At 38.6% G+C, this 22,901-nt stretch overlaps 1 protein-coding gene across 6 annotated transcripts; it reads left to right on the forward strand.

Moving 5' to 3' along the window:
- The first annotated feature begins 662 nt into the window (after nucleotides 1-662).
- LOC129257522 (SAFB-like transcription modulator) lies at nucleotides 663-18,099 on the forward strand. 6 transcript variants are annotated; one of them, XM_054895863.2, is made up of 11 exons: nucleotides 663-1,707; nucleotides 2,121-2,143; nucleotides 4,458-4,610; nucleotides 5,101-5,220; nucleotides 5,779-5,812; nucleotides 7,357-7,858; nucleotides 8,993-9,033; nucleotides 9,937-10,046; nucleotides 10,498-10,647; nucleotides 12,496-12,739; nucleotides 13,419-18,099. In XM_054895863.2, the coding sequence occupies exons 1-11, from the start codon at nucleotides 1,599-1,601 to the stop codon at nucleotides 15,701-15,703; spliced, it is 3,771 nt and encodes a 1,256-aa protein (XP_054751838.2). In that variant the 5' UTR covers nucleotides 663-1,598; the 3' UTR covers nucleotides 15,704-18,099. The 6 variants fall into 6 exon arrangements, with proteins under 6 accessions (XP_054751838.2, XP_054751839.2, XP_054751840.2 ...); XM_054895864.2 differs by having other exon boundaries at nucleotides 7,360-7,858; XM_054895865.2 differs by having other exon boundaries at nucleotides 7,414-7,858.
- Nucleotides 18,100-22,901: the final 4,802 nt, after the last annotated feature.

The following is a 22,901-nucleotide window of genomic DNA, read 5'->3' on the forward strand; positions in this document are numbered from 1 at the left end:
CATGGATTTCTAGCGGGGACGTGTCTGATGCGTGCGCTCGAGGCAGTTTTCAACCGGCTGTCTATTGGGAATTTAGGATTTTCAACCCGCTGTCTATCGGGGTTATATCTTGAAGTGCAAATGACGGGATGGTGAATTAAAAGAGAATTGGACTTAGTGGGTTTAGCCGGAATGTTGTTAGCCCATCTGATGATTAGACCAAGTGATAATAGACCATCCGTCAGTAAACCGACGGGATTGCGTCGTGTTTTAACCAAAAAGTGCCTAGTGTTGAGGCGCAAACTACATGGACAAATAGAGATAAAATCTGACAAAAAATCTCGTCTTTTACGTGAGCATTGGGCCTCTCTTCTGCCAGCTGCGTGTGTGAAATTCACGCGTGAATTTCACAAATGTGGAAATGGCTTATATTCTTTAGTCATATCTCATGTCTCAATAGAACATTTTAAAAGAAAAAAAACCTTATTTCCAGTTTTGAAATTATCTGAATTTTTAGAATCATGGAGAAAATTGTTTCAGTATTATATGGGGACAAAATGTCCCATACATAACATGTCATTAATTTGTTGAATTAGAGTCTGTAATTAGAGGGTTTTGCCTAATTACATAGGAAACTCGCCTTCAAATACTGGTACTCGAGTGTTGTGTTTTTTATCACACTAAGTAACAAGTTGTCAAATGAAATACTTTCAGAGAATTCTCAAATTATTTTCACTCCCCATTACTGCATCCCCAGAATATTCATGCCTACTTTGCAGTCGAATCATGATAAATCTGGGGCCTGTCTTACAAAGAGTTGCAATTGATCGGATCAATCGTAACTATGGAAAGCCAGCAAAGTCAACATATAAAATGCCTGTTTGTTCAAGAAAAATTCTAGATACGAATGTATATCCATAAATTCATTGATTTCTTGACAATTTGGTGTGATCTCCTTTGTTTGCACAGGACATTTTGCAAATTTCCTATAGAAAAGAATATGACACTGATGGATTTCCATAGAGTTACCATTGATTGGATCAATCGTAACTCTTTGTATGACGGGACCCTGGAGTTGCAGTACAAATTCAGTGCTTTTAGTTGGTTTTCAGTTTGTAATTTGGATATACAATCTTAATCTCACTCATAACCATAAAAAAATGGAACTGAAATGAACATGGTGACCTTGTTTCTTAAATATGGGCAAGCCTCTATTTGCTTTGTAAATATACTCCAGATTCTGCATTTTTTAATGGCAAACCTTGCTTTTTCAGAGGGGATTTTAGGCCTGGAATCAAATACGCTGACTTGAGAAAATAAAATTGGTTGTCAAATCTTGGCATATGTTGAATGAATTTGGGGTGTATTACCCTTCTACCAACATTCTGTTTGGATTTTTTTTTTTCAATTATGTCTGTACTTAAACAATGATTATTTATGAGTGATATTAAGAGAGTAATAATGCAGTATGAGGCAATTTCCGGTAGAACTGCATGAATGTTTTGGTTGTCAAAATATGAGCAGTTGAGTGAGTTCTATTGGAAATAAAGACTAGATTTACATTTTCTTGTAATAACTTGATTCAACCTTTTTTTCAAGAGAAATGCATATATTGACTGATGTTATTTTGCTGTTTTTTGCAGGCCCTAACAGAAGAAGGTGCAGATCCAAACACAATTGTCATTGATGGAACAGGTGCCAAAGGTACAGCTCGAAAGGCAACACCAAGTAAGCAATCTCCTGCTGTTTTCTTCCCAGATGATTAATTCTTGTTTCAACTTGATACTTGTTTTCTTCATACAAATAATATTAGTCTACAAATTTACTTATTCACTATTTTTCGATCTGTTGTCCTTGGCAATTTAATGCAAATAGCTACAGAGATGAATTGTAATAGGCCTATGTCATATTTTTAGGGTCTACACATTTTCACTGAATGTATTCTGATTGAAAACATGTGTTTTCACCATGGAGAAATTCAATGACTTACTGCATATTGATATCTGTGAGAAATTTTAGCATTTATTGGTATAAAATCAATACATGTGTTTGAAATTTGATTATGGAATATTTGAGAACTTTACCAGATGGCATGTAGGCCTACATACTTAAGAGCTTTTCTAACTTTTTTTTTATTTCAGGGAGATCAGCTGGCAAACAAGATGTAAGTATACAATGTTTTTTTTTCATCCTATCATGTATTTATTATTCATGATTTGAATGGTGTTATACGAAGATGATACGACAGTATAAAATTATCTTTGTGTGTATGTAGTAATCTTTTCTGTATTGCATTGGTGAGACAAAATTCATGAAATCATGCATAAGTAGATCTGAATTGAATGGATCTATCATTCTATCAGTTGTCGGTGTCTACAATGTAAGCTTCTTTATATATGTTGCATTCATACTAGTACTAATTCATACATGCATAAGTAGATCTGAATTGAATGGATCTATCATTCTATCAGTTGTCGGTATATACAATGTAAGCTTCTTTGTATGTGTTGCATTCATAGTCTACTTTACACCCCAGTTTAGAAGAAACTATTATGATATTTGCTGTAAAGATGTTATAATAACAAATTTGAAACAACAGTTAAAAGCTACTGAATTCCATCTCATGTATTTGATTGGCTGATGGTAAATTTGTTAAAGAAATTGTACATTTGTTTAACAAGTCTTTATGAAACAGGACCTTGAATTGTTAGTAATAATAGTAAAAAATTCATAACATAGAAAGGCAAATTCAATTCTTAAAGGATTTGATTTTAATCATCGGGATGTCATATTGACATGATCTGCATCAACTTTAATGAAAATTAGCAAATTAGACTCAAGATTGCAATATTATTTTAAAAGATTATTTGATTTCTGAAAGTTATTGTAAGCTACATAATTTAGGTAAGTAGAAATTGTGTGAATTTATTTCTTCCCAAATTAGATGGTAGAATTGGTTCGCAGAGACATGTAGTAGTTATTATATCTTTATACTTGTAGTTATCATGCCAACTGTTTTGAAAGAGCAATTCACAAAGAAGATTTTCTATACACTTAATTCATTACATGTAGTTTCCGTGTATTTTCCATGCCAACTGTTTGAAAGACTAATTAATAATGAAGATATCCTACACAATTTAATGCAGTACATGTAATTTCCATGCCAACCAACCGTTTAAAAGAGCCATTCACAAAGGAGATTTACCACATGCATCTATGCAATACATGTAGTTTCCATGCCAACTGTTTGAAAGAGTAATTCTCAAAGGAAATTTTCCACACAATTTTAATGTAATACATGTAGTTCCCATGCTAACTGTTGACCATATTTCACAATAGGGGATTTTGTAAACTTTGTTGATGGGTTTTTGTCTTACACATGATAACCTCAAAATTGTTATGTTCCTCTGTTCAAAACAGTCAAAGCAAAATTGAATATAATTAGTTGCCAACATTAATAGAATTGTTTAAGCCTATTCAAAATTATGCATATATGTGTAGACAAAAACTTAACGACCAAAAAGCATTCCAGACTAGGAATAAGTATGCAAACTCTATATCAAGCATTTAAGTTTATTCATTACTAAACAGGTTGAATGAATATTTCTGTTTAGTAATTCATTCAAATGTATGGCAGTTACTTTCTTAGAAGCCTAGTAACAAGGCATTCTTTTAACCTGGTGGCCATATACTATGAACTACAATACTTGTAATCCAGTTTGAATACTGCTACATTATAAATATGATGGTATGCCTGGGTAGCTACTGGTAAGCTTTAGGGTTGTCAAGAACTCCCTTTGTTTGAAAAGTACATGTGTATGCATATAATGTGTTGAAAAGTTAGCATATAATGAATATGTAAAGTTATGGGTCTTCACCTCTTAAAGAACTTTCTAGGAAAGAAACTTAAGAATTTGAATTATTTGGTGGAAGCAAGCCTATTGAGCAAGATAGTACCTGTCATTGTGTGAAAAGGGAGAAACACTTGCACTATCCATGTGCACATAGAATGGGTTTTTGCACTGGTTATTTTAAAGAGGATGTGCAATAAACAGAACTGTTAAGTAATTTTGTTTGTCTTAATCATAGTGGCAATGATTAAAAGCCACCATCATTCACTTTGTTTTTTTTTTTTTTTTTTCGCAAGTTAGCCCAATTGAGGGTTCTTATTGCTGAATGACATAAAATGGCAGTGTGTTTATACGTACACCATGATGAGGGACCCGTTCTACTTAAGAATCAAGTCCTTGGTAAACCAGCATGGTCATTATGTACTAGAGAAGCATTTGCCTAGTACTGGAGCATGTAACATCTTACGCATGCCAGCTGTGCAACTATCATTTTTCGGAGATACATGTATGCGATCAGCACATCACCAAATTGCAGGTCACCGCACATTTGTTGTTTTATGCTATTAATCTGTACATACCTTTAACAGGTCGTGATCTCATGATTTTTTTAAAATATTTATTTTTCAGGAGGAGCAGGAGGAACATATGGAAGAATTAGAGCCAGACGAGCTGATGGATGGTGACTATCTGCAGGTCGATTCCACCGGGGATCCCAGTATGGATGGTCTCTCTCAAGAGAGCATGGATGCTGGTGCTGTAGACTTCCAGATCTCGGACGAGGTAGGCAATTTTCCATGGGCTCTATTACATGAAACCAGTGGCTCTAGTGTATTACAAATTATTCATTTACAAATGTTCATAGTCTAGATTTATGAAAATCATTGATTTTTCACCGCCTCCTCCAGGAAAGATACAAGGAATGTGAATTGAACTTCTACTCCTTTTATTTGATTTATTCTGAGCATAGCACACCTTGAGATTTTTTTTAATATGTGACAAGAATTTCTTGGAGATTACTGCATAATCTGGGGAGTATTTCATGAAATAAGTAGTGAGCCCCACTTCCTATTTATCATTATGTTACTGAAATCCATGCATCTGATTGGCTCAGAGCCAAATTGTCAGTGAAAAATAATTTTTTATATTTCACTAAAGATTGGTCAAAATAATTTGCTTCAACTCAAACAAAATCACTTTCTATAAAGTGACCTATGCAGGGTTGACTTTATTCTTCGACAGACATTTGACAAGTCCTTTTAATGTTTTACAGGATGTAATTGGGAAGCTTGACCCCGAGACTGTCATTGATTCAGTGGATTGTGAAATGGACGACATGAATGACGATGCTATCAACATCACTGCCGATGATGACCAACTACTCACCGAAGATGTAAGTTTACTCAATGTAATGAGTAGATGAGCTTGGCTTCCAAATAATTTGTGTTTCAGATAACCGGGGGCAGGAGAAGGGTTTGAGCCAAGAGTCATATGGTGGTGTGTCCATGCCTTTTGTAAAGCATACTTAAATCTCCTTTAATAGCACACATACGCAGTTCCAGTGTAGGTCAATTCTTAGATGTATTTTAGAGAGAAAATAATGTTTACTCAATGGCAGATTAACAGGCTGGTGTGCAACATCTTGCTCTTGCAGTCAGTAGTTGATAAAAGTTAGCCATAGGTTGTGAATCTTGGTGATAATTATTTACAAAAAGTTTTTGCTATATTTTACCAACCAAACATATTAGCTCAGAGAAACCTGAAGCATGTTGAAAGAATATCCCTATAAATGTAAGGATAGAACTTTAATGGAGATATTCTGTGAAAGTGTTGTGATGCAAGTTCGCTAGTTTACACACTGACTTGGTCCGTACCATGTATAAAGTCTTTCAGTGAAATTTCAAAGACTATTAATAATGCTCTCCACTTTCTTCTTTCATTTGCTCTACAGGAAGCACTAGGTGACCAGGTAGAGGAGACCAAAGGTAAGACCATCTGTGTCCTGGCAATAACCAAAAGCATTATGTTAGACATTAGACATACTTAATTTGGCTAAGGGGGTAGTACTCATATTATGGGTGGTGGTTATTTCAGTAATAGGTTCGATTATGGCATGTTTCTGTGGCTTTTACAAGAAGACAAGGAAAGGTACATGACAACCGTGGAAGGGTTGAACTCTGAAACTCTGGAGCATTTTGTGCCACATAGATGATGAAGATGTTACCTTGGAATTTGCAGGTGACCATTTGAACAGAAAAGTGGGAAAAACTAATATGGAATCCTTGCAACTTGAGATGTAGCAACCATACATTGCAACATGAAATGAGCAGAGGAATGGCTGAAGCACTCACTTCTTTGCAACAAGAATCAACATCATTTGCACCTTCAGCAACCAACTCTTCTGACGCCGATGATGAGATAAGAAATCTAAAGGTCGTAATGTTTACCTATCTGGTTGGAGTGAAAATAATTTCTCCTTTGTAGCAGTATCTTCAACCAGCAGGATCTGATGAAACCGATGAAATCGTTGCTGTTCAGCTAAGGAGAACCAGAAAATGGGACCATCTGCAGCAAAAGAACTCATCACTTCTCAGAATTTGACAGTGACTTCAAATAAATTTGTAACCATGCAGACTGAGATGTATTGTCAGTTTTGTGATGACTTGTTCATCATTGATGGCATAAAAATGTCAAGTGTTAACTGTCGTACAGGACAAATCGGGAAAAGAAGGCATTCTACTTTAAGATAGTATGCAGTTTGAACTATCTTCACTCTGGCAACTCTTCAGATCGACTGAGGTTTTACGAGAAGTGCAGTGTGTTGCAAATTACTGAAGTCCTGATGTACTTCAACACTAAGGTATATCTACATTGGCCGATGCTAAATCATCAAGGTACTACCATAGTCAACAATCTACATTGCTTGTCGGGCACAGTGAAAAAAGAAAAGACTTTCAACCACAGATGACTTTAACAGCATATGTTGGACCTTAATCATCTCTAAGCTAAAAACTTGAGATTGACAGAGACAAAAGGAACGTGTTGCAGCAATTGCTTGATGACCCATCAGGTTACTCCGACTACAACCAAAGTCATATATCAGAGGTAACAACTGAAAATTGATGTCAGCGCTCCTTAACAGAGACCCAAGTTGAGAGACTAATGTATCTTGATTGCAAACTAAGGAATCTTGCCAGTTTGACTGAACTGTTGGAATGCAATACGTAAAGCCACAGAAACAAAAAGATTGCCAAAGTTCTAACAAGTTATTTAGAGTGCACTTTTCTAATATATTTTAGATTAAAAATAGATATCTTTGTGTCTTCAAGTATAATACTTTTGCCTTTGCGATATAGGAAAGGTGCACAGGTTTGGTGAGTATGGCAACCAGAAAGCCTTTTAAGGAAGAGAGAAGACATTGCAAGTCAACTTCTGAGTTTTTGCTGTTTCAATTGTGGTATCCTAATAATGTATTGTTTTCAATCACTTTCCATGGCTATGAAATATCTACCCTCATGACCACATTTAGCAGCAAATGTTTCTGGGCATGAAAGCTCTACTTATGAAGATCACTTTAAAACCTCAGCTGAAACAGATAATTCCGGGTTATCCTCGACGGGAGCTAAAGATGCCGTTGATTCCAACAAGGTGGAGAAGGAAACCACTGACGCATCCACCACAGAGAAGCAAGAAGTTGATAACGAGTCCCTGGTGGTACATGTCGATGAGCCTTCAATCTTGGAGCTTGAAGGAGTGCTAACCAAACCAGAAAACAAGGCCGCAGCTGAAGACACACCTGCAGTCGTGCAGGCTGATGCGGATACCCAGAAGGAATCCACCCCTGGGAAGGAGAAATGGGAGTTGGAAACTCAGGAGAAGAAAGACGAAGGAGAATCTTCTGAGCAAGCCGAACAAGCTGTTAGTAAGACAGATGAGGAGACAGCTGGGGATAGCACTGCTAGTGTTGAGACAACGGGGGACAAGAAAGATTCCCCTGAGGAAGTCTCCACGGAAGATGCCGAGCGGAGAAGGTTTGTTGCCATCACATCATCCATTTTCTTTCAAAAGTAAGAGTAGAGAAGCCCTGGATCTAAATTACTGGCCAAACTGGTTGAGACAAAGTCTTTTATTGGCACATATAAGGGCATACCAAGTGGATTAGTTGTAGTATAGGTTGTTAACTATTGCAAATAACATGATCATAACAAGATGGATTGCATACATGTAGCTGTCAAAGAGTACATGGTAATTTATGTATGAAGATCAATTTAATGAATACTTATTGAAAACCAAATGGTCCTGCTTCCCAACTCCAAAAAGAATCATGGTACTGATAAAAAAATTATGCCTTACTCCTTGCTGTTTTGAAGTTTTTAACTAGTAGCAAAGTGGTTGGTTTCATAACGTAAATGTACTGGACAGTTAAACAAACTTATAAGAAAGTCTTTCAGAAACATTCTAATTTACACACGATTGCATAGAAAGCACCGTTACCATTTCAAGTAAAAAAGTACATGCATACTTCCCTGTAGTATGTTCATGTATATTATGTGTTTTGTGACGAAGTGGACGAGTGTGGTCAGGCAATCTGATTGGTATGTTGTGCCAAATTGTATGATTTTGAGGATGGGGACAAATATTCCTTGGCTGAAGCTGTCGGAAGTTCAGCTTTGATCTGCAACCTGGTGGAGTTGCCGCACTGGATTGGAAACTTGTCAATGATCAGAAGTACTTTTCCATGTATTTTCATTTATATGCAGAGAGATTTAGCTCTTCAAGATGGAGGATCAATTCAATATGTTTTTTTTAAGTATATTATCAAGTTGGGTTTAGAATGGAAAGATCCTTGTAGACAATGAAACAAAGGATTTGTAATGTTTGGTTATGCATGAGTATATATTCTAAAATGAATGACTGTCTGCATGTGTGCAGTTGTGATGTGAGCAATTATGATGTGAGTATGATTGTGATTTGTGTTTGACACTGGAAGGAAAAATAAATAAATGTACAGAAAAAAGCTGAAAGCGTAATTGAAATATTGCTTAAGCATGCATGCATGATGTGTATATGGAATTGGTGATATGTATATCAGCTAGAAAGGGGAGGGGGCATGCTCTCAACAAAATCAGGGTCTAACACCCATTATTTATCACTATTTTTAACAGCTCTACTGGTTCTAGCACTGGCAAACCTGGCTCAGAGAAGGGTAAGTCGTTCTGGATCATTCATTCTCAGTTTTTTTTAGGTGTTGAGGTAAAGTTTAGAAGGTAATAAAACTCGCAAAACATAATCAATACAACATTGTAGGTTTAGATATTCGTCGGTAGATGCTTGGTAGAAATGTTTTCATAGCCTCTTTAAAAATATGAAGTGTGAATTTGAACTTGCACATTTACATTTCTCTGAAGAGCTACAACTGGAATTTACATATTTCATATCATAGAACCAAACTTGTACACTCTGGGCAAGTATAGATTAGTTTATATGCAAGTGTGATAATCAGAATAGGTACATTTTAAGTATTTGTATAATAGAAGACCTTTTAATTATGTTTATAAGTCAAATTCCACAAATTAATGTTTACCAAGGGCTACCCATTGAAAGGTCACTTCTGTATTCTAAAATGTTTGCCCATTTCTCATTTGATGGATTTATAATTCAACAAGACTCTCGGATATTAAAAAGATTTTTTTATTTTCCAATTCTGATGAAGTGCATTTCCACCCCTTGTGTTGATTTTAGTAATAGTTTAACCAGATGGTATTGACAGTGTAGTGTATACCAGTAAGAATCTTTATGGTCTTGTACCATTTAGTTGATTTAGTGGCATAGATTCCCAGCCAGTGTATAAACCCCCTTACATTGTGCTTCCCTTTTTAACTTGCATTGTGTGAAATTTCATATTGGTCTGGCTCCATAGGATTATCTTCTGGTATTTTGTCAAGTTTCTCGCATAAAAATACTTTGGCTTCCACAAGCAATATACAGAACTTGCTCATATGTCTTTAAGTGCCTCATGTGCTGTTATCTTAGTTTGGTACATGGATGGCTTATGCTTTTGCACTGAAGAGCTTCTTACAATGCTTAGTTGACATTGATTGTTCCGCAGAGCGTCGTCCAGGCACCGGAAGAGTAGGTGGCCGTAACCTCTGGGTGTGTAATCTCTCCAAGACCACACGTGCAGCCGATCTGAAGGCAGCATTCAGCAAGTATGGGAAGGTAAGATTTTTCTCTGCCGTGTACATGATTAGTTGGGCCAAAACAAAATTTTTAATCTTATTTAAGAATTTCCTGTGTTCTTTACTCTTTTACTTGTTTTAAGAGAAATGGGAAGAAAATGCAAATGTTTGATTTGGTTGCATTATTCATTACAATTTTAGCAATAACGGTTGAATTGTTTTATTGCCACAATAGCCTTATCAAATTTTTTATGCTTATGACAGAGTATGGAGCAGTACATGTCTTTCTTATATACGTACACAGCTAATAACTAATTAAAATTCACTTTATTTCCTTCCTAACATAATAATTTCTTTAGTTATTAAATCTTGATTGAATTCATTATATTTTCTTTTATTTGATTAATTAAGAGGAATTTGATTACTCCCAGTATTTGAGGTTTAAATTGAGCTAATGTAACACCGTTTAATATCTGTTCTCTCTTGCAAAGGTTGCTGGTGCCAAGGTCGTGACCAACGCCCGTAGTCCCGGAACCTTATGCTATGGATTTGTGATGATGTCTGCAAGCTCCGAAGCTCAGAGGGCTATGAATCATCTCCATCGTACTGAGCTCCATGGCAGAACTATCCATGTTGAATGGGTAAGAGAGAGGAAGACCAGGGCCCCGTCTTACAGAGTTTGGATTCATCCGATCAACCACAACTATGGAAAGCCAGCAATGCCAACTTCATTTTTTTTTTTTCAAAATGTTTTCTAGATATGATGTATACTCATACATTCATAGTTGTCTTGACAATTTGGTGTGCTCTTCTTTACAAAGGTCGTCGTGCAAATTTCCTGTAGGAAAAATTATGATATTGATGGATTTCGTCATACAGTAGTTGAGGTTGATCGGATCAATGGCAACTCTTTGTAAGATGAGGTCCAGAAGCCTGTTCCCATAACAGTTGCATCTGTCTTCATTTCTTTGAAAACAGTGAGGATAGGGGTAGTGTTATGATGGGGTTAGGTAATTTCAGAGTAATTAAAGGGCATAGATAGGGTTTTAGTGTCTGATGCAGAGTTAGGTTTTTTGTCTCGCCTGCATAGCAGAGCGAGACTATAGGCGCCGCTTTTCCGACGGCGGCGTCAACATCAAATCTTAACCTAAGGTTAAGTTTTTGAAATGACATCATAACAAAGTATATGGACCTAGTTCATGAAACTTGGACATAAGGTTGATCAAGTATTACTGAACATCCTGGTCGAGTTTCAGGTCACATGACCAAGGTCAAAGGTCATTTAGGGTCAATGAACTTAGACCATGTTGGGAAAATTATTTTCAAAATCTTAACCGAAGGTTAAGTTTTTGAAATGACATCATAACTTAGAAAGTATATGGACCTAGTTCATGAAACTTAGGCATAAGGTTAATCAAGTATTAGTGAACATCCTGGTCGAGTTTCAGGTCACGTGACCAAGGTCAAAGGTCATTTAGGGTCAATGAACTTTGGCCAAGTTGGGGGTATTTGTTGAATTACCATCATAACTTTGAAAATTTATGGATTTAGTTCATGAAACTTGGACATAAGAGTAATCAAGTATCACTGAACATCCTGTACGAGTTTCAGGTCACATGACCATGGTCAAAGGTCATTAAAGGTCAATGAACTTTGGCCGTGTTGGGGGTATTTGTTGAATTACCATCCTAACTGTGAAAGTTTATGGATCTAGTTCATAAAACTTGAGATATAAGAGTAATCAAGCATCACTGAACATCCCCTGTGAGTTTCAGGTCACAAAACCAAGTCAAAGGTCAGTTAAGGTCAATAAACTTAGGCCATGTTGGGGTAATTGTTGAAGTGCCATCATAACTTTGAAAGTTTATGGATAGAGTGAACGAAATGTGGACATGGGTGTAGTTGACAGTCTTAAGTCTCCGTTCAAATGTCATTTATGGTCAATGAACGTGGTATTATGTCATTATATGAATGATGTTTTTGTGAATGATTATTTTATAGTAGTTTTCAAAGTTAGCACTGCTGCTATATTAAATTGCGTAATGCAGGCGAGACTGCCAGAGGCATTCCACTTGTTTTTGTTTTGCATAATGTGCAGATTTTATGTGGTAGCAATTATTCCCAGATTATTTTATATGGATTTAAAGAGATAGAGTGAGAAATAGATATGACACCCTGCACCCCCCCCCCCTCCCTAGTCCTTTCCTTTCAGAAGATCTGATTTTGTGCAGAGTTTTTCCAGAGATTAAAAGTAAGGTGTAAAGATTGTCTCATAGATTGTTTGTCAAATTTCTTTTTGTTATTTTTTATTTTTTTTACTCAACAGTACATTTTTTTTTACTCAACAGGAAAAATATTGCATGCAGTGTCATGTGTATGAACGTGTTCTTTTTTATTTAGAGACGATTGACTTATGTCATTGGCTTCTGCAAAGGCATACATAGCGATTTCCTCTAACTTTTTTTTCTCCATTTCATGGCCTCTGCTAGGCTGGTAATGATCCTGTTCCAGGAGGGAGGAAGCCGCCTCTCATTCCACCGTCACTGCTCCTGGCGGAGAAGGAGAAAGAGAAGGAAAGGGAAAAGGAGAAGGAGAAGGAGAAGGAGAAAGCTAAGGAAGAGGCCAATGCCGCTGCTTCTGTGGCGGTGAAAACTGAAAAAGAAGAGACCAAACCTGCTGAAGAGAAGACTGGCAGTGATAGCAAGGAAACAAAGCCGCCTGCAGCATCTCCAGGTATGATATCAAATATATTTTTTGGACAAAAAAAAAATCGTGCAAATTATCAAGAGGAAAAAATATAAGCAGCAGAAAGAAAACTGAATCATAGACAAGAGGGAAGCAGAGCAAGAAGTGCACTTGTGCTGATTAAGAAACAAAGAATGCAGTACAAAATTGTAACTTTAATGAAGTCAAATTTATTAAGACACAGAAATCTGTCTGACTAGGTTAAATCGTCTATGAAGAGGTATATGATACTTATTTTGCATAATATGGTCTTAAAAATTTGCTTAGACTTGGGAGAATATTCTACTTATGGAACGTCGACTTATGCTACGTCTTTTTTTTTCTGAAAAGTCACAGGAAAGGATCACAAACAACAGACAGAAAATAGAATTAGAGATCAGATTGTTAGATACGAAGAATACTTGATGATGTATAACTTAGTTATTCTTTAAAAGTGCTAATGATATAGGTAAAGAGCCTGTAGCTACTCTTTGTTTCTCAATTGCTTTGTGAAATGAACATATAGAAGGAAGAAGTGTAGACATCGTAGCTGGAATGCTTATGCATACAAATGAATTTTACAGTACCCACATTTATTGTTTTTTTATTGAGAATTTCAAAAATTATGTTTCATTGGGAAAAGACCATTTAGGATATTTACCTTTTATCTTTTAATTTTTTCTTTCAGCTGGAAAATCCCCTGCCAAGGCTGGTGATGATAACAAATCAACTTCCAAGACAGAACCAGTATCAGATACAGAATCAAAATCACAGTCTGAAAGCAAGGAGAAGTCTGATAAAGACAAAGAGAGGGATAGGAAAGACATCCTATCTTTTGATAAGATCAAAGAGCAGCGTGATAGAACCAGACTTACCAAAAGAGAAAGAGAATTGAGAGATATGGAGAGACGCAAAGAGAGGGAGAGGATGGCAAACTTCAGAAGGCAGCGAGAAATTCTGAGACGTCGCAAAAGGGAGGAGGAAGATAAGGTTAGGAGGGAACGTGATCAACTGAAAATGCAGCGCATGCAACTTGAGCAGGAGCGACAGGAAAGGGAGAGGCTTGAGCGAGAAAGAATGCGTCTTCAGCAAGAGAGGCAGAGAGAGCAAGAGAGGTTGGAAAGGGAAAGGGCTCTAAACATGCAGCTACGACTTGAGCAAGAGCATCGTACAGCGATGAAACGCACCATGGATGCCAGAGGTATGCCCATGCATGAGATGGATCCATACATGGGAGAGCAGAAGCGCAGAATGGCTATGGAGACTGGCCTGTTGCCACCACCTGTCATGATGCAAGGTCCTATGGATGTTGCTGGGGGGATGATGAACCAGAGGGGGCCAGACATGGGAGGCGAGCGGAGGTTTGATAGGACGCACCATCGGGGAGGTGATCGACGGGATGATACAGGTGGACGCTTCAGTGGAGGAAGGTTCCGAGATGATGGACGGAACCAGAGAGCCGACAGGGCAGGGGCACGCCGAGATGAGCCGAGGAAAGACAGGAGAGAAGATTCAAGACGCGATGATTCTAGAAAAGATACCAGGAGAGATGAAGCGCGAAGAGATGATGTTCGAAGGGATGAAGGAAGAAGAGAAGATGTACGGAAAGAGGTTCATCGTCGTGATGGGCCAACAAGAAGGGATGATCATCATTCGAGGAGGGAGGAGCCAGCTAGGAGAGAGGAGCCAGCTAGGAGAGAGGAGCCAGCTAGGAGAGAGGAGCCAGTCAGGAGAGAAGAAGCCCCTCGTAGACCAGACGCTCAGCGAAGATCATCAGCAGGCAGGAGAGAAGAGAATTTCCCGAGAAGAGATGTCAGAGAAACACGAGAACCCAGAGAAACGAGAGAAACAAGAGAAGCTAGAGAGCCAAGAACCACCGCTCCTCCACATCAGAGGCAGGAAGCTCCTCGCCGTGTTGATCCTCCTAAAAGAGAGGAACCTCCCAGGAGGGAACCCCATTCTCAAGGGCGTTTTGGTGGAGAAAAGGATGAGAGGCGTGTCATAGCTACCAACACCCGTAACGAAAGATACGATAATCAGGGAGGTAGAGCTCCACAGGAAGATTTCAACAACCGTGGCAATACTGGGTTCCAGGATAGGCGAAGGAATGACCGAGAGAGAGATCGCCCTTTATCCGACACATATGCTCGCAGAGAACCAGAGAGAGACAGAGGTAACTTCAACCAGGACCGGAATCGCTTTGATGGAGCTGGAGATACACACTTTCAGCGTAGATCTCCTCCAGCAAGAAGCAAGCCCCAGCCTAGCAGAGGGGACAACTGGAAACCAGATCATCATGGCGGTTCATCCAATAGTGATACTAGGAGAGTCACCAGTGGAGACCATGATTCTTGGAAGCCGAACCAAGCTCCCCGTCAGACCAGTGACCGCAGGGTAGAGCTCAGAACCGTTGATCACCACCATGAGCGTCCAGCCCCCAGAGAGATCGTGGATCACCCTTCTACCTTCAGTCGTAACAGGTTGCCTGATTTCCAGCCAAACATGAACCAAGAACCCAGTGGATGGACGGGAGGCAACGACAATCGTCCTATTGGTAGTTTCAACGACAGACCACTCATACAGGATCCCTTGCCAAGGCACACCCCGAGCAGTGACATCAGCACGGGCATCATTGGGAGTTCCTCCAGAGGAGAGAAGTGGCCTGCCGGCAGGATAGATTCGGGCCTCGGCACTCAACCAGACCGATGGGGTGGGGGTAATTCTCTATCAGCCATGTCTTCCTCCCTCGCCTCAAGCATTTCTCAGAGTTCCCAACCCCTCAACTCCATGCTTGGCGGCACAGGATCATCCAGCTTTGGAAGTACTGCATTTGGCAATAACGCGCTTGGTAACCTCCTCAGCAGTATGAATGCCAGTACAGGTGGGTCTAGCTATGGATTAGACAGACACAACTTACCAGCTGATAATCGTTTTGATTCATTCCAAGGTACGCAAGGGATACGCCGATTTTAATATCAGTCTCTTTTGCCCTTGTTGCAAAGATTTTACGGTCAGATGTGTCAAAATCATATCTTGGTTAAGTACTCTGTATAAATATTTTTATCAATGTCTATGTTCCCTTTTATTTACAAGATTTATTTCACGAAAAATATGGCAACATGGGGCAGCACTTTTTAAACATGGACATATCATTATGTTCCCTTACATGTATCAAGTAGTATGCTTTGCGGAGAAAACAATGAGTTGAATTTTGTGTGCTGGAAGATATGCAAGCATTTTCTTCTCTTTTAGATGCATTTCAATTGATCTTGTTCCTATACACAGCCAGAATTCAAGATACGTATGTTTTTTTTTATCCCATGATTATGTAATTGCTTTACTGCGATATGCTGTAATTTTCACCTTCTTCAGCTTTTTTGCATTAGTTCAAACTTATGAAATGACTGCATAATAGGGATCCTTCCCTCAACTCGAGTTGTATTTAGTAGACATTTTATTGTATTTGCTTCCTTGTGCTGCCAATGTTCCCAAATATTATACTATTGCTGTTAAGGGTAATCATTTTCTGTTAAGATTAAAAAAGAACACTTTTAGATTAATCTTTATTTTTCTGTAATTAGAAACATAATTTGCAGATTTGCTCTGATAAAAATTCCCTCCCCCAATACTTTCAAATATTGTTACCCCTTTGTAAATAGAAATTCAAGTCTTCAATTCCTTTCTAACAGTATTCATGAAAATATTAAGATTATAAAAATGAAAAAGTTATAAAAAAACGTTCTAACTTTAAAAGATATGTGCAAGTTTGATTAATGTCTTGATCACATGTGTCATTGAAATAAATTTCTTTTTTCCTTATGGAATATATCAATATAGAAGGAGCTTTTCTGTTTTGATTAATAGTTAGAGTTTCATGTGCACGTCGTTAGGTGAGTTCTAGTATGCTTGATGATTATGACCGAAGATTTACCAAACTTTTGATCAACTCCATTGATTAAGATGTAATGAGCACTCGCGTTTGTAAATACATGATTTCCCAATTTACTACATTGATACTGGAACATAAAATTATTGTCTTTTTGAAATCATATTAGAGATAATCGAGTCATGTACTGAACATGAACAAGAAAATTATTGTTTTTCTGCTTTGTTAGAGTCTAGTTTTAGGAATACAACACAGAGCTATTGATAGTTGTTTTCATTTGAATTGTTGGGAGATATGGTTAATTATGTTTACATGATACACTAAAGTTTTGCTTGAGAAATAAAGTAAATGGTTACGGTATACAGTTTCAGTTTTACAGGAATTTGGTTGTACATTATGATTTGATCATTCTTTTAGATTTACAATTTTTGGTTATGATTAGGAATATTTAGAATGTAAGACTTTGTTTTTCTATAATGAGGTAATATGGCAAGTGATTTTTCCTTTGAATTTTTCCAAATAATGTGCACATTTAAGGCCCTAGTTTTTGCTCCTTTTCTCGCAAATTAGAGATACATCTAGCCACAAAGCCAATAGGAAATTGATCATTCTTGCTTTTGTCATTCAAAAAATTTATTGTTATTACACTGTAATTTGTATATATATGCTTGTATATTATTGTGGGAGAAATTCTTTCCAATGGTTATGGGATCTATTTGCCTTTTCTTTCCCCCCAAGATGTACTCTCGTTGTCAATGCCAATTCATATGTTTAGATGGTTCAATCAAGGCTTATGTGTACATGTCTAGGTGTGTGTATTGAGACTGCATATTTCATTTTTCATGATGTGTCATTATATTTTACCCATTTAAGATAAAGCTGCATCTTGTGACTGGAATATTTTTCAGTCAAGGAAACTGTCATGATTTGTATGCAAGTATTTGCTTTTCATACCTCAAGCTTCATCCTGTGTGTTTTTAAATAATCCAATATTTCATATTTCCCAAAAGAAGCACCCAACTGGTTCAGTATAGTATGTATTTTTGTTGTGTATGGCTCTGCATTGAATCACAGGTTTTTGTACATTTTTTTCTTCTTTTTTATTCATGTTTTTAGGAAAGAAAATGTTCACTTATATGTGCAAGAAAATAAAAACTCAGATAGTGGAGCTTTGAGAGACCACCCTGTCCCCGAAAATGTAATTTTTTAGAAAATGTGTATTTTCAGAAGAACAGAAATTACACTTCTGCACTAATGATTGGAATTCAAAATGCATAACATTTATAATGGGCAGGTAACTTTCTTTTTGGAGATCGTAAAGTGTGAATTTACCCTTTTTTGTTTTATTTCACCTCATGTAACCCAGGAAGTGTTTCGAGCAAATGGATATTGTGTAACTACAAGGCTTGCAGATGATTTGTAAATTCTTTTAACAGTGACTCAGAATAAATTCAGCTGACATGAGATTAAAAAAAAAACCTTATATGTCCTAATTGTGCTCATGCGTATATTCTGGGCCCCGTCTTACAAAGAGTTACGATTGATCCAGTCAACTGTAACACTGGAAATCCATCAGTGTCATAATTTTTTCTACAGGAAATTTGCAAAATGTCCTTTGTAAACAAAGGAAAACTCACCAAATTGTCAAGAAATCAAAGACTTTATGGATATATATTCATATCTAGAATTTTTTTGAACAAACATGCATTTCATATGTTGACTTAGCTGGCTTTCCATAATTGCGATTGATCGGATTAACGCAACTCTTTGTAAGACGGGCCCCTGGGGGTGTTTCACAAAGAGTAAATTTGACTTGGGTGACTGGGTCACACATGAATTGCAAAATGTGATGCAATATATAACATTACTGCATTGGTCAGATACTCTCGATGGATGTACATTCTGGTGCAGTTTATCATTGAAATGTTAACGTGTAACATGTACTGAGGTAAACATGTTTCAAGCACTTTGTGAAACCAACTACGAGTAATTCTCAAAGTCGACTTGTAATATTTGTGAAATACCCCCTTGTTATAACTTATACCCATGGACAAAGTATTTCCTTTCTAAGGGGCTCTTTGCGGTGATTCTTGGCCTCCTCTCACAAAAATGCTTCAATGCACAAACAGTAATCAATCGCATCTGTTAGTTGTTGCAACACCTTTTTGTGGAAGGTTTTTCGGATGTGAATCACAAATTAGGAGCAGTGGCACTAGTCATCCCTCCTTGGAAGTATGTGATTTTACAGAGATGCCAGCTGATGATACTCCTGTCCAAGAGCTTTGGATTATATTTGACCATGAAAAATCCTGTTCACCAAAAATATAAATGCTATACATTTCTGGTTCCAGTAATGATTGGGAAAAAGATGCATTTGCAAACACATCTTGCTCAGCCCTCAAATTATACCACATTTTCATGTTGGCATCTCTATTTGGCCAGGAGGGCCACCCAACTATATTGCTTTACACACGCCTGACAGGAAAAAAGACATGTAAATGGTGTTTTTGCAGCATGAGGCATCTAGGGTGACAAACAATTTAAAAAGGTTTTTTTATTTTTTTCAGATATATGCCATTATGCATCATGTTTAGGGTGTCTTTTTATCCCCTCCATCTGTATTAGGCGAGACTTAAAAGTTATGTGATTACCGGTAGCTGTATTTCTATTTGCTAGCGTTCTTAAGAAGGTATAAATATGCAATATGATGTGGAAATATGTACATTGGGTATATTTGACTTGTGGAAAAACTTACATATTCAGGGGGATGTTTCACAAAGATTAAAGTATGACTGTTGGTTGGGGCGAGAGACCCGAAAAATTTTTCGACATCGTTCTTCTTTATTCTTTGTATATCCACCTATTCGGATGCTAGAAGACCCCTCGGAGCAAAGACGGCTTGTTTGGAGGGGTTTTGGGGGCTTTTTTTTTTAATAGTTATTTTGCTCAATTTTCCATAATTTCGACCAGGTCGCGGGTGGGGCGAGAGACCCGAAAAAATTTTCGACATCGTTCTTCTTTATTCTTTGTATATCCACCCATTCCGATGCTAGAAGACCCCTCGGAGCAAAGACGGGTTGTTTGGGGGGGTTTTGGGGGCTTTTTTGGAAAATACTTATTTTGCTCAATTTTCCATACTTTCGATCAGGTCGCGGGTGGGGCGAGAGACCCGAAAAAATTTCGACATCGTTCTTCTTTATTCTTTGTATATCCACCCATTCGGATGCTAGGAGACCCCTCGGAGCGAAGATGGCTTGTTTGGGGGGTTTTGGGGGCTTTTTTTTAAAATACTTATTTTGCTCAATTTTCCATACTTTCGATCAGGTCGCGGGTGGGGCGAGAGACCCGAAAAAATTTTCGACATCGTTCTTCTTTATTCTTTGTATATCCACCCATTCGGATGCTAGGAGACCCCTCGGAGCGAAGACGGCTTGTTTGGGGGCTTTTTTTTCAAATACTTATTTTGCTCAATTTTCCATACTTTCGATCAGGTCGCGGGTGGGGCAAGAGACCCGAAAAAATTTTCGACATCGTTCTTCTTTATTCTTTTTTTATCCACCCATTCGGATGCTAGGAGACCCCTCGGAGCGAAGACGGCTTGTTTGGGGGGGTTTTGGGGGCTTTTTTTAAAAATACTTATTTTGCTCAATTTTCCATACTTTCAATCAGGTCGCGGGTGGGGCGAGAGACCCGAAAAAATTTTCGACATCGTTCTTCTTTATTCTTTGTATATCCACCCATTCGGATGCTAGGAGACCCCTCGGAGCGAAGACGGCTTGTTTGGGGGGGTTTTGGGGGCTTTTTTTTTTAATACTTATTTTGCTCACTTTTCCATACTTTCGATCAGGTCGCGGGTGGGGCGAGAGACCCGAAAAATTTTTCGACATCGTTCTTCTTTATTCTTTGTATATCCACCCATTCGGATGCTAAGAGACCCCTCGGAGCGAAGACGGCTTGTTTGGGGGGGTTTTGGGGGCTTTTTTAAAAAATACTTATTTTGCTCAATTTTCCATACTTTCGATCAGGTCGCGGGTGGGGCGAGAGACCCGAAAAAATTTTCGACATCGTTCTTCTTTATTCTTTGTATATCCACCCATTCGGATGCTAGGAGACCCCTCGGAGCGAAGACGGCTTGTTTGGGGGGGTTTTGGGGGCTTTTTTTTTTAATACTTATTTTGCTCAATTTTCCATACTTTCGATCAGGTCGCGGGTGGGGCGAGAGACCCGGAAATTTTTTCGACATCGTTCTTCTTAATTCTTTGTATATCCACTCATTCGGATGATAGGAGACCCCTCGGAGCGAAGACGGCTTGTTTGGGGGGGTTTTGGGGGCTTTTTTTTAAAATACTTATTTTGCTGAATTTTCCATACTTTCGATCAGGTCGCGGGTGGGGCGAGAGACCCGAAAAAATTTTCGACATCGTTCTTCTTTATTCTTTGTATATCCACCCATTCGGATGCTAGGAGACCCCTCGGAGCAAAGACGGCTTGTTTGGGGGGGTTTTGGGGGCTTTTTTTTTAAATACTTATTTTGCTCAATTTTCCATACTTTCGATCAGGTCGCGGGTGGGGCGAGAGACCCGAAAAAATTTTCGACATCGTTCTTCTTTATTCTTTGTATATCCACCCATTCGGATGCTAGGAGACCCCTCGGAGCGAAGACGGCTTGTTTGGGGGGTTTTGGGGGCTTTTTTTTTAAATACTTATTTTGCTCAATTTTCCATACTTTCGATCAGGTCGCGGGTGGGGCGAGAGACCCGAAAAATTTTTCGACATCGTTCTTCTTTATTCTTTGTATATCCACCCATTCGGATGCTAGGAGACCCCTCGGAGCGAAGACGGCTTGTTTGGGGGGGGGTTTTGGGGCTTTTTTTTAAAATACTTATTTTGCTCAATTTTCCATACTTTCGATCAGGTCGCGGGTGGGGCGAGAGACCCGAAAACATTTTCGACATCGTTCTTCTTTATTCTTTGTATATCCACCCATTCGGATGCTAGGAGACCCCTCGGAGCGAAGACGGCTTGTTTGGGGGGGTTTTGGGGGCTTTTTTTTTAAATACTTATTTTGCTCAATTTTCCATACTTTCGATCAGGTCGCGGGTGGGGCAAGAGACCCAAAAAAATTTTTGACATCGTTCTTCTTTATTCTTTGTATATCCACCCATTCGGATGCTAGGAGACCCCTCGGAGCGAAGACGGCTTGTTTGGGGGGGTTTGGGGGGCTTTTTTTTTAAATACTTATTTTGCTCAATTTTCCATACTTTCGATCAGGTCGCGGGTGGGGCGAGAGACCCGAAAAAATTTTCGACATCGTTCTTCTTTATTCTTTGTATATCCACCCATTCGGATGCTAGGAGACCCCTCGGAGCGAAGACGGCTTGTTTGGGGGGTTTTGGGGGCTTTTTTTAAAAATACTTATTTTGCTCAATTTTCCATACTTTCGATCAGGTCGCGGGTGGGGCGAGAGACCCGAAAAAATTTTCGACATCGTTCTTCTTTATTCTTTGTATATCCACCCATTCGGATGCTGGGAGACCCCTCTGAGCGAAGACGGCTTGTTTGGGGGGTTTTGGGGGCTTTTTTTTTAAATACTTATTTTGCTCAATTTTCCATACTTTCGATCAGGTCGCGGGTGGGGCGAGAGACCCGAAAAATTTTTCGACATCGTTCTTCTTTATTCTTTGTATATCCTCCCATTCGGATGCTAGGAGACCCCTCGGAGCGAAGACGGCTTGTTTGGGGGGTTTTGGGGGCTTTTTTTTAAAATACTTATTTTGCTCAATTTTCCATACTTTCGATCAGGTCGCGGGTGGGGCGAGAGACCCGAAAAAATTTTCGACATCGTTCTTTTTTTATTCTTTGTATATCCACCCATTCGGATGCTAGGAGACCCCTCGGAGCGAAGACGGCTTGTTTGGGGGGTTTTGGGGGCTTTTTTTTTAAATACTTATTTTGCTCAATTTTCCATACTTTCGATCAGGTCGCGGGTGGGGCGAGAGACCCGAAAAAATTTTCGACATCGTTCTTCTTTATTCTTTGTATATCCACCCATTCGGATGCTAGGAGACCCCTCGGAGCGAAGACGGCTTGTTTGGGGGGGGTTTTGGGGGCTTTTTTTTTAAATACTTATTTTGCTCAATTTTCCATACTTTCGATCAGGTCGCGGGTGGGGCGAGAGACCCGAAAAATTTTTCGACATCGTTCTTCTTTATTCTTTGTATATCCACCCATTCGGATGCTAGGAGACCCCTCGGAGCAAAGACGGCTTGTTTGGGGGGGTTTGGG

Source organism: Lytechinus pictus, chromosome 3, assembly GCF_037042905.1.
Source record: "Lytechinus pictus isolate F3 Inbred chromosome 3, Lp3.0, whole genome shotgun sequence".
NCBI lineage: Eukaryota > Metazoa > Echinodermata > Echinoidea > Temnopleuroida > Toxopneustidae > Lytechinus > Lytechinus pictus.